This window comes from Oncorhynchus kisutch, linkage group LG13, assembly GCF_002021735.2.
Source record: "Oncorhynchus kisutch isolate 150728-3 linkage group LG13, Okis_V2, whole genome shotgun sequence".
Classification (NCBI taxonomy): Eukaryota; Metazoa; Chordata; class Actinopteri; order Salmoniformes; family Salmonidae; genus Oncorhynchus; species Oncorhynchus kisutch.
The window spans coordinates 6,822,714-6,840,935 of record NC_034186.2 but is presented as its reverse complement, the minus strand read 5'-3'; the positions used below and the strand labels follow the sequence as shown (position 1 = coordinate 6,840,935).

Here is an 18,222-nt window from a genome sequence, read left to right as displayed (position 1 = left end):
ATGATGTGTGCATGCGCTTATGAAGTGTTGGTGTAACTGTTTGGGGAACACAGGCTACGATATGATACCCTTCTCTCAGTCCCAGAAGTGGACACGCGCTCACTCCCCCTGACCTTTTTAAAGGCATTGCAGAGACTCACCTCATCGGTCCCACAGAGACTCACACATCATGCCCCTTGAACTCCAACTAGGAATTTGCTGTTTCAGTAGCAGACTGAGAGAACATTGTGTTTTTTTTACCTTTATTTTACTAGGCAAGTCAGTTAAGAACAAATTCTTATTTTCAGCAGAGACTCACCTCATCGGTCCCACAGAGACTCACCTCATCGGTCCCACAGAGACTCACCTCATCGGTCCCACAGAGACACACCTCAGTCCCACAGAAACTCACCTCATTGGTCCCACATTGAGCATGAGGAACACCAGTACAACCATGAGACAAATGGCCCGCCTCTTAGGAGCACTGGTCTTCAGAACCGTGTTCTACAGGAATAGGAAACGCATCATCACGTTATATCACAGGAAACGCATCATTACATCACACATCCACTCCCAGCCCAGCCCGGAAAACATTTTCTCTAAACTGTTTTATATAGTTGACAGGTATTTGTGGTCTAACTCTGACCTCTGACAGTAGTCCCTCCAGCTGTCTCTTCAGGGTGCCGTTCTCGTTCTTGAGCAGCTGGTTCTCAGACAGCGCCATCTGGAGACGGACCTCCAGTGTCAGCAGGTACTCCTTCTTCTTCTTACGGGACTGAAACGCTGACTCCCTGTTCTTTATCATCCTCTGCTGCCTCTGGGACACCTTCGACTGGAGGAGAGAGCGGGGACGAAGAGAGAGACGTTAGCCAATACGGGACCATTTGCAACCATTTATGGCCACCATATTATCGCCAGCTGATCTGTCGTTAAACCATCAATATATGCTGAAGTCATCCGCAAAGCTGATCTCCCATTATTGGCCACCGATTTCCCTCTCCCTAAAGTGGATGTCTGGGGGTTTCCCTCTCCCTAAAGAGGACGTCGGGGGTTTACCTCTCCCTAAAGAGGACGTCAGGGGTTTCCCTCTCCCTAAAGAGGACGTCAGGGGTTTCCCTCTCCCTAAAGAGGACGTCGGGGGTTTCCCTCTCCCTAAAGAGGACGTCAGGGGTTTACCTCTCCCTAAAGCGGATGTCGGGGGTTTCCCTCTCCCTAAAGTGGATGTCTGGGGTTTACCTCTCCCTAAAGCGGATGTCGGGGGTTTCCCTCTCCCTAAAGAGGACGTCAGGGGTTCCCCTCTCCCTAAAGAGGACGTCAGGGGTTTCCCTCTCCATAAAGAGGACATCAGGGGTTTACCTCTCCCTAAAGAGGATGTCGGGGGTTTCCCTCTCCCTAAAGAGGACGTCAGGGGTTTACCTCTCCCTAAAGCCCTAAAGCGGATGTCGGGGGTTTCCCTCTCCCTAAAGTGGATGTCTGGGGTTTACCTCTCCCTAAAGCGGATGTCGGGGGTTTCCCTCTCCCTAAAGCGGATGTCGGGGGTTTCCCTCTCCCTAAAGCGGATGTCGGGGGTTTCCCTCTCCCTAAAGCGGATGTCGGGGGTTTCCCTCTCCCTAAAGCGGATGTCGGGGGTTTCCCTCTCCCTAAAGCGGATGTCGGGGGTTTCCCTCTCCCTAAAGCGGATGTCGGGGGTTTCCCTCTCCCTAAAGCGGATGTCGGGGGTTTACTCCACCGATTTACCTCTCCCTAAAGCGGATGTAGGGGGTTTACCTCTCCCTAAAGAGGACGTCGGGGGTTTACCTCTCCCTAAAGCGGATGTCGGGGGTTTACCTCTCCCTAAAGCGGATGTCGGGGGTTTAACTCTCCCTAAAGCGGATGTGGGGGTTTACCTCTCCCTAAAGCGGATGTCGGGGGTTTACTCTACCGATTTCCCTCTCCCTAAAGCGGATGTCGGGGGTTTACCTCTCCCTAAAGAGGACGTCGGGGGTTTACCTCTCCCTAAAGCGGATGTCGGGGGTTTACCTCTCCCTAAAGCGGATGTCGGGGGTTTACCTCTCCCTAAAGAAGACGTCGGGGGTTTAACTATTCCTAAAGCGGATGTCGGGGGTTTCCCTCTCCCTAAAGCGGATGTCGGGGGTTTACTCTACCGATTTCCCTCTCCCTAAAGCGGACGTCGGGGGTTTACCTCTCCCTAAAGCGGACGTCGGGGGTTTACCTCTCCCTAAAGCGGACGTCGGGGGTTTACCTCTCCCTAAAGCGGACGTCGGGGGTTAACCTCTCCCTAAAGCGGACGTCGGTGGTTTACCTCTCCCTAAAGCGGACGTCGGTGGTTTACCTCTCCCTAAAGCGGACGTCGGGGGTTTACCTCTCCCTAAAGCGGATGTCGGGGGTTTACCTCTCCCTAAAGAGGACGTCGGGGGTTTACCTCTCCCTAAAGCGGATGTCGGGGGTTTACCTCTCCCTAAAGCGGATGTCGGGGGTTTACCTCTCCCTAAAGAAGACGTCGGGGGTTTAACTATTCCTAAAGCGGATGTCGGGGGTTTCCCTCTCCCTAAAGCGGATGTCGGGGGTTTACTCTACCGATTTCCCTCTCCCTAAAGCGGACGTCGGGGGTTTACCTCTCCCTAAAGCGGACGTCAGGGGTTTACCTCTCCCTAAAGCGGACGTCGGGGGTTTACCTCTCCCTAAAGCGGACGTCGGGGGTTTACCTCTCCCTAAAGCGGACGTCGGTGGTTTACCTCTCCCTAAAGCGGACGTCGGGGGTTTACCTCTCCCTAAAGCGGACGTCGGGGGTTTACCTCTCCCTAAAGCGGATGTCGGGGGTTTACCTCTCCCTAAAGCGGATGTCGGGGTTTACTCTTAGTTCTGATTTCTGACAACATTTTTCAAGAACATTTCACCCTGTGGTGGGTATCATCATCATCGGAACAATTTAATCCTGCTATTATAGCAGACTATGGTGATTTATCTATTTGACAATCATTCAGTACAAACTGATAAAAAAATTTTTTTTTTACCTTTATTTACCCAGGCAAGTCAGTTAAGAACAAATTCTTATTTTCAATGACGGCCTAGGAACAGTGGGTTAACTACCTGTTCAGGGGCAGAACGACAGATTTGTACCTTGTCAGCTCGGGGGTTTGAACTTGCAACCTTCCGGTTACTAGTCCAACGCTCTAACCACTAGGCTACCCTGCCGCCCCAAATTAAAGTATTTAATTTCCTCGTTTACCACCACAATATAGCCTTACCCTGCCCATTTTATCAATGGAAACATCATGGAGGAATGACTTTACTTCTTAACAATATAGCCATGAGGGCAAAAGTAAATATTCCTGAACTGTAGGCTACACATTTGGACATGTAAGGGATAAATCAACGAGGGTTATGCGTTCTCTGAAAAATAATGAACGACCTACGTGGAAGGTGTGTTCCACGACGTGAAATTGACCTTCCACTGAGTTATTTTCCACAGAACGTATAAAGCCCCGAGTTGATTATCCCTTTTATACCACGGCTATAATTAACCGCAACAAATGTGTTCATTTGCAAGTAGAAATGTGTTCAACATCCACTGAAGTAGCACGTTTACTAGATAGCTACAGTAGTTGCCCTGGTAACCAAACAGACTTGCGCTAGTTTAGCTAGCCAAGTCATCCGTCCTAGCTTGCTAATATTGCTAATATTATGTTTTCAATTCAACTTTTGCTTTCAAAAGCTGCTCAATAGAACAGTAAGAATGAACTACAGCCATTGAATTCTACCGTGCTAATATTCCGTGCATTATAGGGAAATGATGAATACTCTAGAATGCCCTTCAAGCCAATCAGAAACGATTATTCACCAATGCCATGGTATAACTGAAACTAAAATGGTGATTTTATTGCATTTTTTCCTCAAATGATAATAAAGTTATTTAAAAACAGACAGATTGATGGGGATTTCTATTATTATACTAACACGATTTCCGCTGTGGCATGGACATCGGCTCTATGGGGTTAAAGTTCTAACAAATGAAATGATCATTTAAAAAATGTGTTTTTAAATAAACCCCCCCCCCCCCCCCCCGTAACTTTGTTTCATTGACATTTCTACCTATAGGTTACTTCCATCCCAGTATCACAGCTGATTGAAATGAAAAAAAGTGTAAACATCATGATGAAAGGGCAAAAAACAAGACATTCATTTGAAAAAAAGAGAGCACCTGTTGGTCTGCGAGTGCCCTGAGCCCCTGTTGGTCTGCGAGTGCCCTGAGCACCTGTTGGTCTGCGAGTGCCCTGAGCACCTGTTGGTCTGCGAGTGCCCTGAGCACCTGTTGGTCTGCGAGTGCCCTGAGCCCCTGTTGGTCTGCGAGTGCCCTGAGCCCCTGTTGGTCTGCGAGTGCCCTGAGCACCTGTTGGTCTGCGAGTGCCCTGAGCACCTGTTGGTCTGCGAGTGCCCTGAGCACCTGTTGGTCTGCGAGTGCCCTGAGCACCTGTTGGTCTGCGAGTGCCCTGAGCACCTGTTGGTCTGCGAGTGCCCTGAGCACCTGTTGGTCTGCGAGTGCCCTGAGCACCTGTTGGTCTGCGAGTGCCCTGAGCACCTGTTGGTCTGCGAGTGCCTGAGCACCTGTTGGTCTGCGAGTGCCCTGAGCACCTGTTGGTCTGCGAGTGCCCTGAGCACCTGTTGGTCTGCGAGTGCCCTGAGCACCTGTTGGTCTGCGAGTGCCCTGAGCACCTGTTGGTCTGCGAGTGCCCTGAGCACCTGTTGGTCTGCGAGTGCCCTGAGCACCTGTTGGTCTGCGAGTGCCCTGAGCACCTGTTGGTCTGCGAGTGCCCTGAGCACCTGTTGGTCTGCGAGTGCCCTGAGCACCTGTTGGTCTGCGAGTGCCCTGAGCACCTGTTGGTCTGCGAGTGCCCTGAGCACCTGTTGGTCTGCGAGTGCCCTGAGCACCTGTTGGTCTGCGAGTGGCCCTGAGCCCCTGTTGGTCTGCGAGTGCCCTGAGCACCTGTTGGTCTGCGAGTGCCCTGAGCACCTGTTGGTCTGCGAGTGCCCTGAGCACCTGTTGGTCTGCGAGTGCCCTGAGCACCTGTTGGTCTGCGAGTGCCCTGAGCACCTGTTTGGTCTGCGAGTGCCCTGAGCACCTGTTGGTCTGCGAGTGCCCTGAGCACCTGTTGGTCTGCGAGTGCCCTGAGCACCTGTTGGTCTGCGAGTGCCCTGAGCACCTGTTGGTCTGCGAGTGCCCTGAGCACCTGTTGGTCTGCGAGTGCCCTGAGCACCTGTTGGTCTGCGAGTGCCCTGAGCACCTGTTGGTCTGCGAGTGCCCTGAGCACCTGTTGGTCTGCGAGTGCCCTGAGCACCTGTTGGTCTGCGAGTGCCCTGAGCACCTGTTGGTCTGCGAGTGCCCTGAGCACCTGTTGGTCTGCGAGTGCCCTGAGCACCTGTTGGTCTGCGAGTGCCCTGAGCACCTGTTGGTCTGCGAGTGCCCTGAGCACCTGTTGGTTCTGCGAGTGCCCTGAGCCCCTGTTGGTCTGCGAGTGCCCTGAGCCCCTGTTGGTCTGCGAGTGCCCTGAGCACCTGTTGGTCTGCGAGTGCCCTGAGCACCTGTTGGTCTGCGAGTGCCCTGAGCACCTGTTGGTCTGCGAGTGCCCTGAGCACCTGTTGGTCTGCGAGTGCCCTGAGCACCTGTTGGTCTGCGAGTGCCCTGAGCACCTGTTGGTCTGCGAGTGCCCTGAGCACCTGTTGGTCTGCGAGTGCCCTGAGCACCTGTTGGTCTGCGAGTGCCCTGAGCACCTGTTGGTCTGCGAGTGCCCTGAGCACCTGTTGGTCTGCGAGTGCCCTGAGCACCTGTTGGTCTGCGAGTGCCCTGAGCACCTGTTGGTCTGCGAGTGCCCTGAGCCACCTGTTGGTCTGCGAGTGCCCTGAGCACCTGTTGGTCTGCGAGTGCCCTGAGCACCTGTTGGTCTGCGAGTGCCCTGAGCACCTGTTGGTCTGCGAGTGCCTGAGCACCTGTTGGTCTGCGAGTGCCCTGAGCACCTGTTGGTCTGCGAGTGCCCTGAGCACCTGTTGGTCTGCGAGGCCCTGAGCACCTGTTGGTCTGCGAGTGCCTGAGCACCTGTTGGTCTGCGGTGCCAGGGGGGGGGGGACCCTGAGCACCTGTTGGTCTGCGAGGCCCTGAGCACCTGGGGGGGGGGGGCGTGCCTGAGCAACCTGTTGTCTGCGAGTGCCCTGAGCACCTGTTGGTCTGCGAGTGCCCTGAGCACCTGTTGGTCTGCGAGTGCCCTGAGCACCTGTTGGTCTGCGAGTGCCCTGAGCACCTGTTGGTCTGCGAGTGCCCTGAGCACCTGTTGGTCTGCGAGTGCCCCTGAGCACCTGTTGGTCTGCGAGTGCCTGAGCACCTGTTGGTCTGGCCGAGTGCCCTGAGCACCTGTTGGTCTGCGAGTGCCCTGAGCACCTGTTGGTCTGCGAGTGCCCTGAGCCACCTGTTGGTCTGCGAGTGCCCTGAGCACCTGTTGGTCTGCGAGTGCCCTGATGCACCTGTTGGTCTGCGAGTGCCCTGAGCACCTGTTGGCGAGTGCCCTGAGCACCTGTTGGTCTGCGAGTGCCCTGAGCACCTGTTGGTCTGCGAGTGCCCTGAGCACCTGTTGGTCTGCGAGTGCCTGAGCCTTGCTGCGAGTGCCCTGAGCACCTGTTGGTCTGCGAGTGCCCTGAGCACCTGTTGGTCTGCGAGTGCCCTGAGCACCTGTTGGTCTGCGAGTGCCCTGAGCACCTGTTGGTCTGCGAGTGCCCTGAGCACCTGTTGGTCTGCGAGTGCCCTGAGCACCTGTTGGTCTGCGAGTGCCCTGAGCACCTGTTGGTCTGTGGATTACAGTTAGTACTCAGCAGGAGGGTGGTTCTAGTACTCAGCAGGAGGGTGGTTCTAGTTCTCAGGGGTGGTTGTGTCAACAGGAGAAGGGCATTTCATCATTCATATCATCTGGACCATCATTCATATTCTGATTTATCAGTTGGACTTAAAACAGGTGGTAAAAGGATGACGTACCCATGAACACACATAGTCAGAGAGGGAGAGAGAGACAGAGACAGAGACAGAGACAGAGACAGAGAGAGAGAGAGAGAGAGAGAGAGAGAGAGAGAGAGAGATCTGGCACAGAACACCCGTGAGCATCATTAAGGAATGTGGCTCCTTAAAATAAAGAGTGAGAACCATAGGAGAAGAGAGGGGGATGTGTGAGAAGAGAGTGGGTGGGAAAGTGGCGACAGAAAGCGAGAGAGAGTGAATGGAAAGAAGGTGGGGTTAACATAAAAGCTAGCCTTGCTCTACTTCATTTCCTGGGATAATTATTTAGCCTTTGATGCTACCGCTCGCTGATGGCTACCGCTCGCTGATGGCTACCGCTCGCTGATGGCTACCGCTCGCTGATGGCTACCGCTCGCTGATGGCTACCGCTCGCTGATGGCTACCGCTCGCTGATGGCTACCGCTCGCTGATGGCTACCGCTCGCTGATGGCTACCGCTCGCTGATGGCTACCGCTCGCTGATGGCTACCGCTCGCTGATGGCTACCGCTCGCTGATGGCTTACCGCTCGCTGATGGCTACGCTCGCTGATGGCTACCGCTCGCTGATGGCTACCGCTCGCTGATGGCTACCGCTCGCTGATGGCTACGCTCGCTGATGGCTACCGCTCGCTGATGGCTACCGCTCGCTGATGGCTACCGCTCGCTGATGGCTACCGCTCGCTGATGGCTACCGCTCGCTGATGGCTACCGCTCGCTGATGGCTACCGCTCGCTGATGGCTACCGCTCGCTGATGGGCTACCGCTCGCTGATGGCTACCGCTCGCTGATGGCTACCGCTCGCTGATGGCTACCGCTCGCTGATGGCTACCGCTCGCTGATGGCTACCGCTCGCTGCAGCAGAAAATAATAAACCGACATCTAAGACATGTGACATCGTAAACGGTTCCCCCGGCAACACAGCATGGCTTTAAGTCACCCCTAAGACTCCAGAGTACGCAGACAACTGCAGGATCAAACTTTCTGACTCGGAGGGTCAGGTCGGGGGGTCAGGCTAAAGGAGACAGAATGGCGGATGTGATCATCCTGCACTGCTCTATACACGATGGATGTGTTTATAGACTGTGTCATTCCATGAAGAATGAGTTGTCATCATAAACACAAACACAGGTTCATACATGCACAGAATGGGGAAGAAGGCATATACACTGAGTACACTAAACATCAAGAACACCTGCTCTGTCCATGACAGACTGACCAGGTGAAAGCTATGATCCCTTATTGAGGTCACTTGTTAAATCCACTTCAAATTAGTGTAGATGAAGGGGGGGAAACATGTTAAAAGAAGGATTTTTAAGTCTCAAGACAATTGAGACATGGGTTGTGGGAATGACAAAATATTCAAGGGCCTATGAACAGGGCTGCTCTGAGGGCATGGGGGGCTGCTCTGAGGGCATGGGGGCTGCTCTGAGGGCATGGGGGGCTGCTCTGAGGGCATGGGGGGCTGCTCTGAGGGCATAGGGGGCTGCTCTGAGGGCATAGGGGGCTGCTCTGAGGGCATGGGGGCTGCTCTGAGGGCATGGGGGCTGCTCTGAGGGCATGGGAGCTGCTCTGAGGGCATGGGGGCTGCTCTGAGGGCATGGGTGCTGCTCTGAGGGCTGTTCTGAGGGCATGGGAGCTGCTCTGAGGGTGGGGGCTGTTCTGAGGGCTGCTCTGAGGGCTGTTCTGAGGGCATGGGAGCTGCTCTGAGGGCTGTTCTGAGGTCATGGGGGCTGCTCTGAGGGCTGCTCTGAGGGCATGGGGGCTGCTCTGAGGGCATGGGGGCTGCTCTGAGGGCTGCTCTGAGGGCTGTTCTGAGGGCATGGGAGCTGTTCTGAGGGCATGGGGGCTGCTCTGAGGGCATGGGGGCTGCTCTGAGGGCTGCTCTGAGGGCTGTTCTGAGGGCATGGGAGCTGCTCTGAGGGCATGGGGGCTGCTCTGAGGGCATGAGGGCTGCTCTGAGGGCATGGGGGCTGCTCCGAGGGCATGGTGGCTGCTCCGAGGGCACGGTGGCTGCTCTGAGGGCATGGGGGCTGCTCTGAGGGCATGGGGGCTGCTCTGTGGGGGCTGCTCTGAGGGCATGGGGGCTGCTCTGTGGGGGCTGCTCTGAGGGCATGGGGGCTGCTCTGAGGGCATGGGGGCTGCTCTGAGGGCATGGGGGCTGCTCTGAGGGCATGGGGGCTGCTCTGAGGGCTGTTCTGAGGGCATGGGGGCTGCTCTGAGGGCACGGTGGCTGCTCTGAGGGCACGGTGGCTGCTCTGAGGGCACGGTGGCTGCTCTGAGGGCATGGGGGCTGCTCTGAGGGCATGGGGGCTGCTCTGTGGGGGCTGCTCTGAGGGCATGGGGGCTGCTCTGAGGGCATGGGGGCTGCTCTGAGGGCATGGGGGCTGCTCTGAGGGCATGGGGGCTGCTCTGAGGGCATGTGGGCTGCTCTGAGGGCTGTTCTGAGGGCATGGGGGCTGCTCTGAGGGCATGGGGGCTGCTCTGAGGGCATGGTGGCTGCTCTGAGGGCATGGTGGCTGCTCTGAGGGCATGGTGGCTGCTCTGAGGGCATGGGGGCTGCTCTGAGGGCATGGGGGCTGCTCTGAGGGCATGGGGGCTGCTCTGATGGCATGGGGGCTGCTCTGAGGGCATGGGGGCTGCTCTGAGGGCATGGGGGCTGCTCTGAGGACATGGGGCTGCTCTGAGGACATGGGGGCTGTTCTGAGGGCATGGGGGCTGCTCTGAGGGCATGGGGGCTGCTCTGAGGACATGGGGGCTGCTCTGAGGGCATGGGGGCTGCTCTGAGGACATGGGGGCTGCTCTGAGGGCTTGGGGGCTGCTCTGAGGGCATGGGGGCTGCTCTGAGGGCAAAAGAGGGGGGGGGGGGGCGGAGCAACTCAATATTAGGAAGATGTTCCTGGTATAGCCAGTGTATATAATGTTTGGTATAGCCAGTGTATATAATGTTTGGTATAGCCAGTGTATATAATGTTTGGTATAGCCAGTGTATATAATGTTTGGTATAGCCAGTGTATATAATGTTTGGTATAGCCAGTGTATATACTCTTTCGAAGAGTATATAAGCTTTCAACACTTTAGCCTATCTGAGAGATGGCTCTGTCTGAGAACCAGGCGCCAAAGGAACCAGAACGGCATATTGAAGAGACAGCTGGAGGGACTAATATCAGAGGTTAGAGTTAAGCCTCATACACACACTAGAAATAAAATGTAATTTGTCCCAGTCAAAAACTTTTAAACCTTATCATCCTGAACATCACCTCTTATCCCGAGGATTTAATCAACACTCAATCATCCTAACCCAAACACTTCCCCCATGTGTGTGAATGACAGCTAAACACATCCCCTCCCAGGAACCTGACTGCACCCCTCTCCCCAGCAGCAGTAAGCCTGTAAGACACTGGATCTAATGGACCAGCTGGTTGATTAAGTTATTTGGATCCGGAGAGCAGACGAGGAGGAGAGATGACAGCTCCGTAACAGTTTGTATTCTGTCTCCTGAGAAACTCTCCCGCTCTGTCCTCCAGGCCCAGATCTGGGATCCGTGCCACCACCAGAGCCTGGGAACGCCGGGAGACAGAGGTTACCAGGACACGGGGTGGGCTCTGGTTCAATCGCCACATCAACAGAACCGGTAAGGGAGGAGTTGGGTTGAGTACCACTGGCAGGCCTGGTAACTTTTCACTGATAGATTCCAACTGCCTTCAGTTGGTAGCCTGAACCTCAACACCAGCCGCTCCCAGCACATTATCTTGAATTCTCGATTCGTAAGACTCATGTTTTGAGGTTTGGCACACGAGACTAATCAGGGGGAAATAAACAGCAGCACCACAGAGCCTGTTCCTTGATCAGCTGACCACCCCGGTGTTGTTCAGGACTGTTCTTTCCGTTCACCTGTGTTGGGGGCTTCCCCGAGGCCTGTAGTGTAATAATTTATAGCCCAGAACTTAGCAGAAAATTTCGAAGGAAATCTGAGCATATTATTTGACAAATAGCTCAGTTTTTCAGCTTTGCCACTCTATTTCGACACCTGTCCCAAAATTTAGCAAGCTTTTCACACCCTCATAATTACGAACAGTGCATTCGGAAAGTATTCAGACCCCTTCACCTTTTACACATTTTGTTACTTTACAGCCTTATTCTAAAATGGAATATATTTTTTTATTCCTCATCAATCTACAAACAAAACCCCATAATGACATCACAGTACCCCATAATGACATCACAGTACCCCATAATGACAAAGCAAAAACAGGTTTTTAGAAATGTTTGCAAATGTATTAAAAATAAAAACAGAAGTACCTTATTTACATTACAATTCAGATCCTTTGCTATGAGACTCGAAATTGAGCTCCGGTGCGTCCTGTTTCCATTGATCATCCTTGAGATGTTTCTACAACTTGATTGGAGACCACCTGTGGTAAATTCAATTGATTGGACATGATTTGGAAAGGCTCACACCTGTCTATATAAGGTCCCACAGTTGACAGAGCAAAAACCAAGCCATGATGTCGAAGGAATTGTCCGTAGAGCTCCGATACAGGATTGCGTCAAAGCACAGATCTTTGGAAGGGTACCAAAGAATGTCTGCAGCATTGAAGGTCCCCAAGAACACAGTGGCCTCCATCATTCTTAAATGGAAGAAGATTGGAACCACCAAGACTCTTCCTAGAGCTGGTCGCCCGGCCAAACTGAGCAATCGGGGGAGAAGAGCCTTGGTCAGGGAGGTGACCAAGAACCCAATGGTGACTCTGACAGACGTTCAAAGTTCCTCTGTGGAGATGGGAGAACCTTCCAGAAGGACAACCATCTCTGCAGCACTCCACCAATCAGGCCTTTATGGTACAGTGGCCAGACGAAAGCCACTCCCCAGTAAAAAGGCACATGACAGCTCACTTGGAGTATGCCAAAAGGCACCTAAAGGACTCTCAGACCATGAGAAACAAGATTGTCTGGTCTGATGAAACCCAGACTAAACTCTTTGGCCTGAATGCCAAGCGTCATGTCTGGAGGAAACCTGCCAACATCCCTACAGTGAAGCATGGTGGCAGCATCATGCTGTGAGGATGTTTTTCAGCGGCAGGGACTGGGAGACTAGTCAGGATCGAGGTAAAGATTAATGGAGCAAAGTACAGAGAGATCCTTGATGAAAACCTGCTCCAGAGCGCTCAGGACCTCAGACGGGGGTGAAAGTTCAACTTCCAACAGGACAATGACCCCGAGCACACAGCCAAGATAATGCAGGAGTGGCTTCGGGACAAGTCTCCGAATATCCTTGAGTGGCCCAGCCAGAGACCGGACTTGAACCCGACCGAACATCTCTGGAGAGACCTGGAAATAGCTGTGCAGCAACGCACCCCATCCAACCTGACAGAGCTAGAAGGCCACCAGCCTCAACGTCAACAGTGAAGAGGCAACTCCGGGATGCTGGAGTCGCCTCTTCACTGTTGACGTTGAGACTGGTGTTTTGCGGGTACTATTTAATGAAGATGCAAGTTAAGGTCTTGTGAGGTGTCTGTTCCTCAAACTAGACACTAATGTACGTATCATCTTGCTCAGTGGTGCACCGGGTTTTCCCACTCCTCTTTCTATTCTGGTTAGAGCCAGTTTGCGCTGTTCTGTGAAGGGAGTAGTACACAGCGTTGTACGAGTTCTTCAGTTTATTGGCAATTTCTCGCATGGAATAGCCTTCATTTCTCAGAACAAGAATAGACTGATGAGTTTCAGAAGAAAGTACTTTGTTTCTGGCCAATTTGAGCCTGTTATCGAGCACACAAATGCTGATGCTCCAGATACTCAACTAGTCTAAAGAAGGACAGTTGTATTGCTTCTTTAAACAGTTTTCAGCTGTGCTTAGATGATTGCGAAAGGGTTTTCTGGGTTTTCTGATCAATTAGCCTTTTTAAAATGATAAACTTGGATTAGCTAACACAACGTGCCATTGGAACACAGGAGTGATGGTTGCTGATAATGGGCCTCTGTACGCCTATGTAGGTGTTCCATTAAAAAAAACCCAGCTACAATAGTCATTTACAACATTATCTACACTGCATTTCTGATCTATTTGAGGTTATTTTAATGGACAAAAAATAGCTTTTCTTTAAAAAACAAGGACATTTCTAAGTGACCCCAAACTTTTGAACAGTAGTGTATGTAAATGTGATATCTTTTTTTTATTTTTTATACATGTGCAAAAATGTCCCAAAAACTTTTTTTGCTTTGTCATTATGGGGTATTGTGATGTCATTATGGGGTATTGTGATGTCATTAAGTGGTATTGTGATGTCATTAAGTGGTATTGTGATGTCATTATGGGGTATTGTGATGTCATTATGGGGTATTGTGATGTCATTATGGGGTATTGTGATGTCATTAAGTGGTATTGTGATGTCATTATGTGGTATTGTGATGTCATTATGGGGTATTGCGATGTCATTATGGGGTATTGCAATGTCATTATGGGGTATTGAGATGTCATTATGGGGTATTGCAATGTCATTATGGGGTATTGAGATGTCATTATGGGGTATTGCAATGTCATTATGGGGTATTGCGTGTAGATTGATGAACTTTTTTTGCTTTGTCATTATGGGGTATTGTGATGTCATTATGTGGTATTGTGATGTCATTATGTGGTATTGCGATGTCATTATGGGGTATTGCGATGTCATTATGGGGTATTGCGATGTCATTATGGGGTATTGCAATGTCATTATGGGGTATTGCAATGTCATTATGGGGTATTGCAATGTCATTATGGGGTATTGCAATGTCATTATGGGGTATTGCAATGTCATTATGGGGTATTGCAATGTCATTATGGGGTATTGCAATGTCATTATGGGGTATTGCGTGTAGATTGATGAGGGGGAAAAAACTAAATGTAATCCATTTTAGAATAAGGCTCTAATGTAACAAAATGTGGAAAAAGTCAAGGAGTCTGAATACTTTCCGAATGCACTGTACACACAAACACGCTCACAGCTCAAAACAGACTGGCACTGAGGAATGACACTGACGTAAACACACTCAAACACCTGCCTGAAGTAGGCCACGCGGTTTACTGATCACTCTAACCACTGTGCTGTGGCCAAACCACAACGATACAGTCAAAACAGCTGCGATGGGTCAAAACACACACACACCCCAACTGCTTTGTGTGAGCCAATGCGGCTGAGTCATGCAAAAAGTCGGTTTAAAGGCAGCACACCAGGCCTAACACAACAGACATAGCTAAACCATTTACCACTGCTTTTCAGCGTATAAACATATCTGACAGAGTTCAAATCCTTTTGATTTTAGACATTAGATACGTCTAAATACGGGTTCATTCTCTGGAACCATGGATGGACTATTTATCCTGAGATTCTGGTTTATTTCAGCTCCAAAAACCTGGTTTTGATGCTTTTCTCACAATGAAACCCATCCCCTTTCATTTCTGTATTGTAACGTTATTGACTCTGTCAGGTTTGTAAAAACGGGCTAAGTGGCTGGTTTGTTTTGGCCTCTTGTAGCTCGGCGGCATTCCTGGTCAATGCTCTCTCTCTCCAGACTCCTCCTCTCCAGACTCCATCACGATTATTTAACTACCAGACACTCCCAGTCCTCGTCTCCACTCGGACTGTGCAAACACAGCTCTGAAACAGCTGAGGTTAACCATTACCATTCATAAAAACAACAGCTGCTGAAATACGTTCCATGTTAATGTCAACAGCAATCCTTCAGTCGACTGGACTGGCATAACAGATAGCATAACAGAGAGGGCAGTCTAGATTATTCCCCCAGAGCAAGGATGGGCAACTTTGATGGAGGTGGGGACCACAAAAGAATCGTAAACTCATCATGAAGGACACACATTGGCTCGCAGGTCTGAGTACAAATGCAGTCAAAGACAGCCCAAGTCTTTTTGGGGGCCCTAAGGCTAAATTGTTGAAAAACTGCTGATGCACAACCAAATTTCAAAATGGCACCTTGTGTTTTCTACTATTATAACACTGAGGACAAGAGAACTCTGTAAGATTGAGTGAGATTAAACAGCTACACCAATACATCTGCACTAAACACACACACACACACACACACACACACACACACACACACACACACACACACACACACACACACACACACACACACACACACACACCTATTGTACTAAAAGTTAGTTGTTCAATGAATGTGAATATATACAAAAACATTTTTTAGTTGTTATCCTGTTTCTCTCTTAACTTTAGTTAGTAGTTACTGTATTACAAAATGGTGACATATGGACAACCCATTTTAAAAACACTCTACTGCACCGTTCAAATTGACACAAATGCAGAGCAACGGCAAGTTCATGAGAAGTTGAATGGATTAGAAAAAGCTATAAAGGACAATCAAAATCCATTGGACTCCCCAGTTACTGACCAGGAGCTCTATAAGACACTAAACTATTACTGACCAGGAGCTCTATGAGACACTAAACTATTACTGACCAGGAGCTCTATGAGACACTAAACTATTACTGACCAGGAGCTCTATGAGACACTAAACTATTACTGACCAGGAGCTCTATGAGACACTAAACTATTACTGACCAGGAGCTCTATAAGACACTAAACTATTACTGACCAGGAGCTCTATAAGACACTAAACTATTACTGACCAGGAGCTCTATAAGACACTAAACTATTACTGACCAGGAGCTCTATAAGACACTAAACTATTACTGACCAGGAGCTCTATAAGACACTAAACTATTACTGACCTGGAGCTCTATAAGAAACTAAACTATTACTGACCAGGAGGTCTATAAGAAACTAAACTATTACTGACCAGGAGCTCTATAAGACACTAAACTATTACTGACCAGGAGCTCTATAAGACACTAAACTATTACTGACCAGGAGCTCTATAAGACACTAAACTATTACTGACCAGGAGCTCTATAAGACACTAAACTATTACTGACCAGGAGCTCTATAAGACACTAAACTATTACTGACCAGGAGCTCTATAAGACACTAAACTATTACTGACCAGGAGCTCTATAAGACACTAAACTATTACTGACCAGGAGCTCTATAAGACACTAAACTATTACTGACCAGGAGCTCTATAAGACACTAAACTATTACTGACCAGGAGCTCTATAAGACACTAAACTATTACTGACCAGGAGCTCTATAAGACACTAAACTATTACTGACCAGGAGCTCTATAAGACACTAAACTATTACTGACCTGGAGCTCTATAAGAAACTAAACTATTACTGACCTGGAGCTCTATAAGAAACTAAACTATTACTGACCAGGAGCTCTATAAGACACTAAACTATTACTGACCTGGAGCTCTATAAGAAACGAAACTATTACTGACCAGGAGCTCTATAAGAAACTTCAGGCCCTCAAATTTAAAAAAGCCTGCGGACCTGATGGCATTCCAAATGAGATGCTCAAACTCACTAGTGCAAAATTTCAATTGGCTATATTAAAACTGTTAAATTTGATCCTGAGTGTAGGTTATTTCCCTGACATCTGGAATCAAGGACTCATTAACCCCAATCTTTAAGAACGGAGACAAATTTGACCTTAACAATTACAGAGGCATTTGTGTGAACAGTAACCTGGGGAAGGTTTTCTATAATATTATAAATGCAAAACTTCTAAACTTCCCTAATAAGCACAATGTCTTGATTACCTTTATTTAACCAGGCAAGTCAGTTAAGAACAAATTCTTATTTTCAATGACGGCCTAGGAACAGTGGGTTAACTGCCTGTTCAAGGGCAGAACGACAGATTTTGTACCTTGTCAGCTCGGGGATTTGAACTTGCAACCTTTCGGTTACTAGTCCAATGCTCTAACCACTAGGCTACACTGCCGACCCTACACACCCTGATAGATAAACATGTCCACCAAAATATACACTTGCTTTATCGACTTCCAAAAAGCATTTGATTATATTTGGACTGTTCTACAAAGTCATTGAAAGTGGTGTAGGGGGTAAAACATATGACATAATTAAATCAATGTATACTGGCAATACGTGCAGGATTAAAATTGGCAAGAAAATAACATAATTCTTTAACCAAGGGTGGGGTTTTCGCCAGGGTTGCAATCTGAGCCCTGCACTCTTCAATATTTACGTCAACGAATTGACCACTATTCTAGAAAAATCCTCAGCCCCTGGTGTTAGTCTCCACAATTCAGAGATTAAATGCCTACTCCTCACCCACAGCACATGGCCTACATCAGAACCTGGACCTGCTAGAGCAGTAAACCCCAAAAATACTAAAATAATGATTTTGGAGGGAAGATCCAGATCTCAGGGAATTAGACCAAAGTTTTCAATTGGTACAAAATACACTACAATTACTTAGGTTTAAAAATAAGCTCAACTGGACACCTTAATGATGCAGTGAATGAACTGAGACAGAAAACACGCAGGGCATTCTGCACCATTAAAAAAACAATTCCAATTGAAATACCTATTCAAATTTGGCAAAAACGAATTGAATGTGTCATAGAACCAATTGCACTTTATTCCAGCGAGGTGTGGGGTCCACTTGCAAAACAAGTTTTCACCAAATGAGACAAACACCCAATTGAAACCCTGCATGCAGAGTTCTGTAAGATTATCCTATCCTATGTCCAGAGGAAATCTACAAACAATGCAGGGCAGATTTAGGCCAATATCCACTAATAATAAAAACTTAAAAAAAGAGCCATTTAGATGTTTCCAAAACTTAAATACAGTGACCCCCTCTCATATCATTACCAAGCCCTGCAATGCCAAGCACTGAGCAAAGAAAAAAAGAGTTCCCTCATCCAGCTGGTCCTGGGGCTGATTTCACAAACCTGTTCTACTAACACATTGAAGCCTCAGGACCAGAACATCCAATCAATCAGAATAAACCAAATTACAACACAGTCAAAACAAAACTACACTGCTTATTGGGAAACACATGCACAAACACAAAGCAAAATGCAGTGCTATCTGGCCCTAAATGGACAGTACACCGTGGCTAACTATTTGACCATGGTTACTGATCAAAACCTTTGAAAAACCGTGACAAAGTACAGGCTCAGTGAGCACAGCCTTGCCATTGAGAAGGGTAGACACAGGAAAACCTGGCTCCCTGTAGAGGAAAGGCTGTGTAACCACTGCACCACAGACGGAGCTGCATTTCCTGACAAAATGTTTAAAAAATACAAAACAATTAGAGAG

General features: G+C 49.4%; 1 protein-coding gene across 1 annotated transcript in view; it reads right to left on the bottom strand.

Moving 5' to 3' along the window:
- atf6 (activating transcription factor 6) overlaps positions 1-18,222 on the bottom strand; it is a 151,555-nt gene that overhangs the window by 73,531 nt on the left and 59,802 nt on the right. Inside the window, exons 8-9 of the mRNA XM_031785467.1 lie at positions 626-811; positions 392-483 (exon numbers count right to left, since the gene is read on the bottom strand). Coding sequence (XP_031641327.1) covers positions 392-483; positions 626-811 — 278 coding nt within the window. The remainder of the gene's footprint in view (positions 1-391; positions 484-625; positions 812-18,222) is intronic.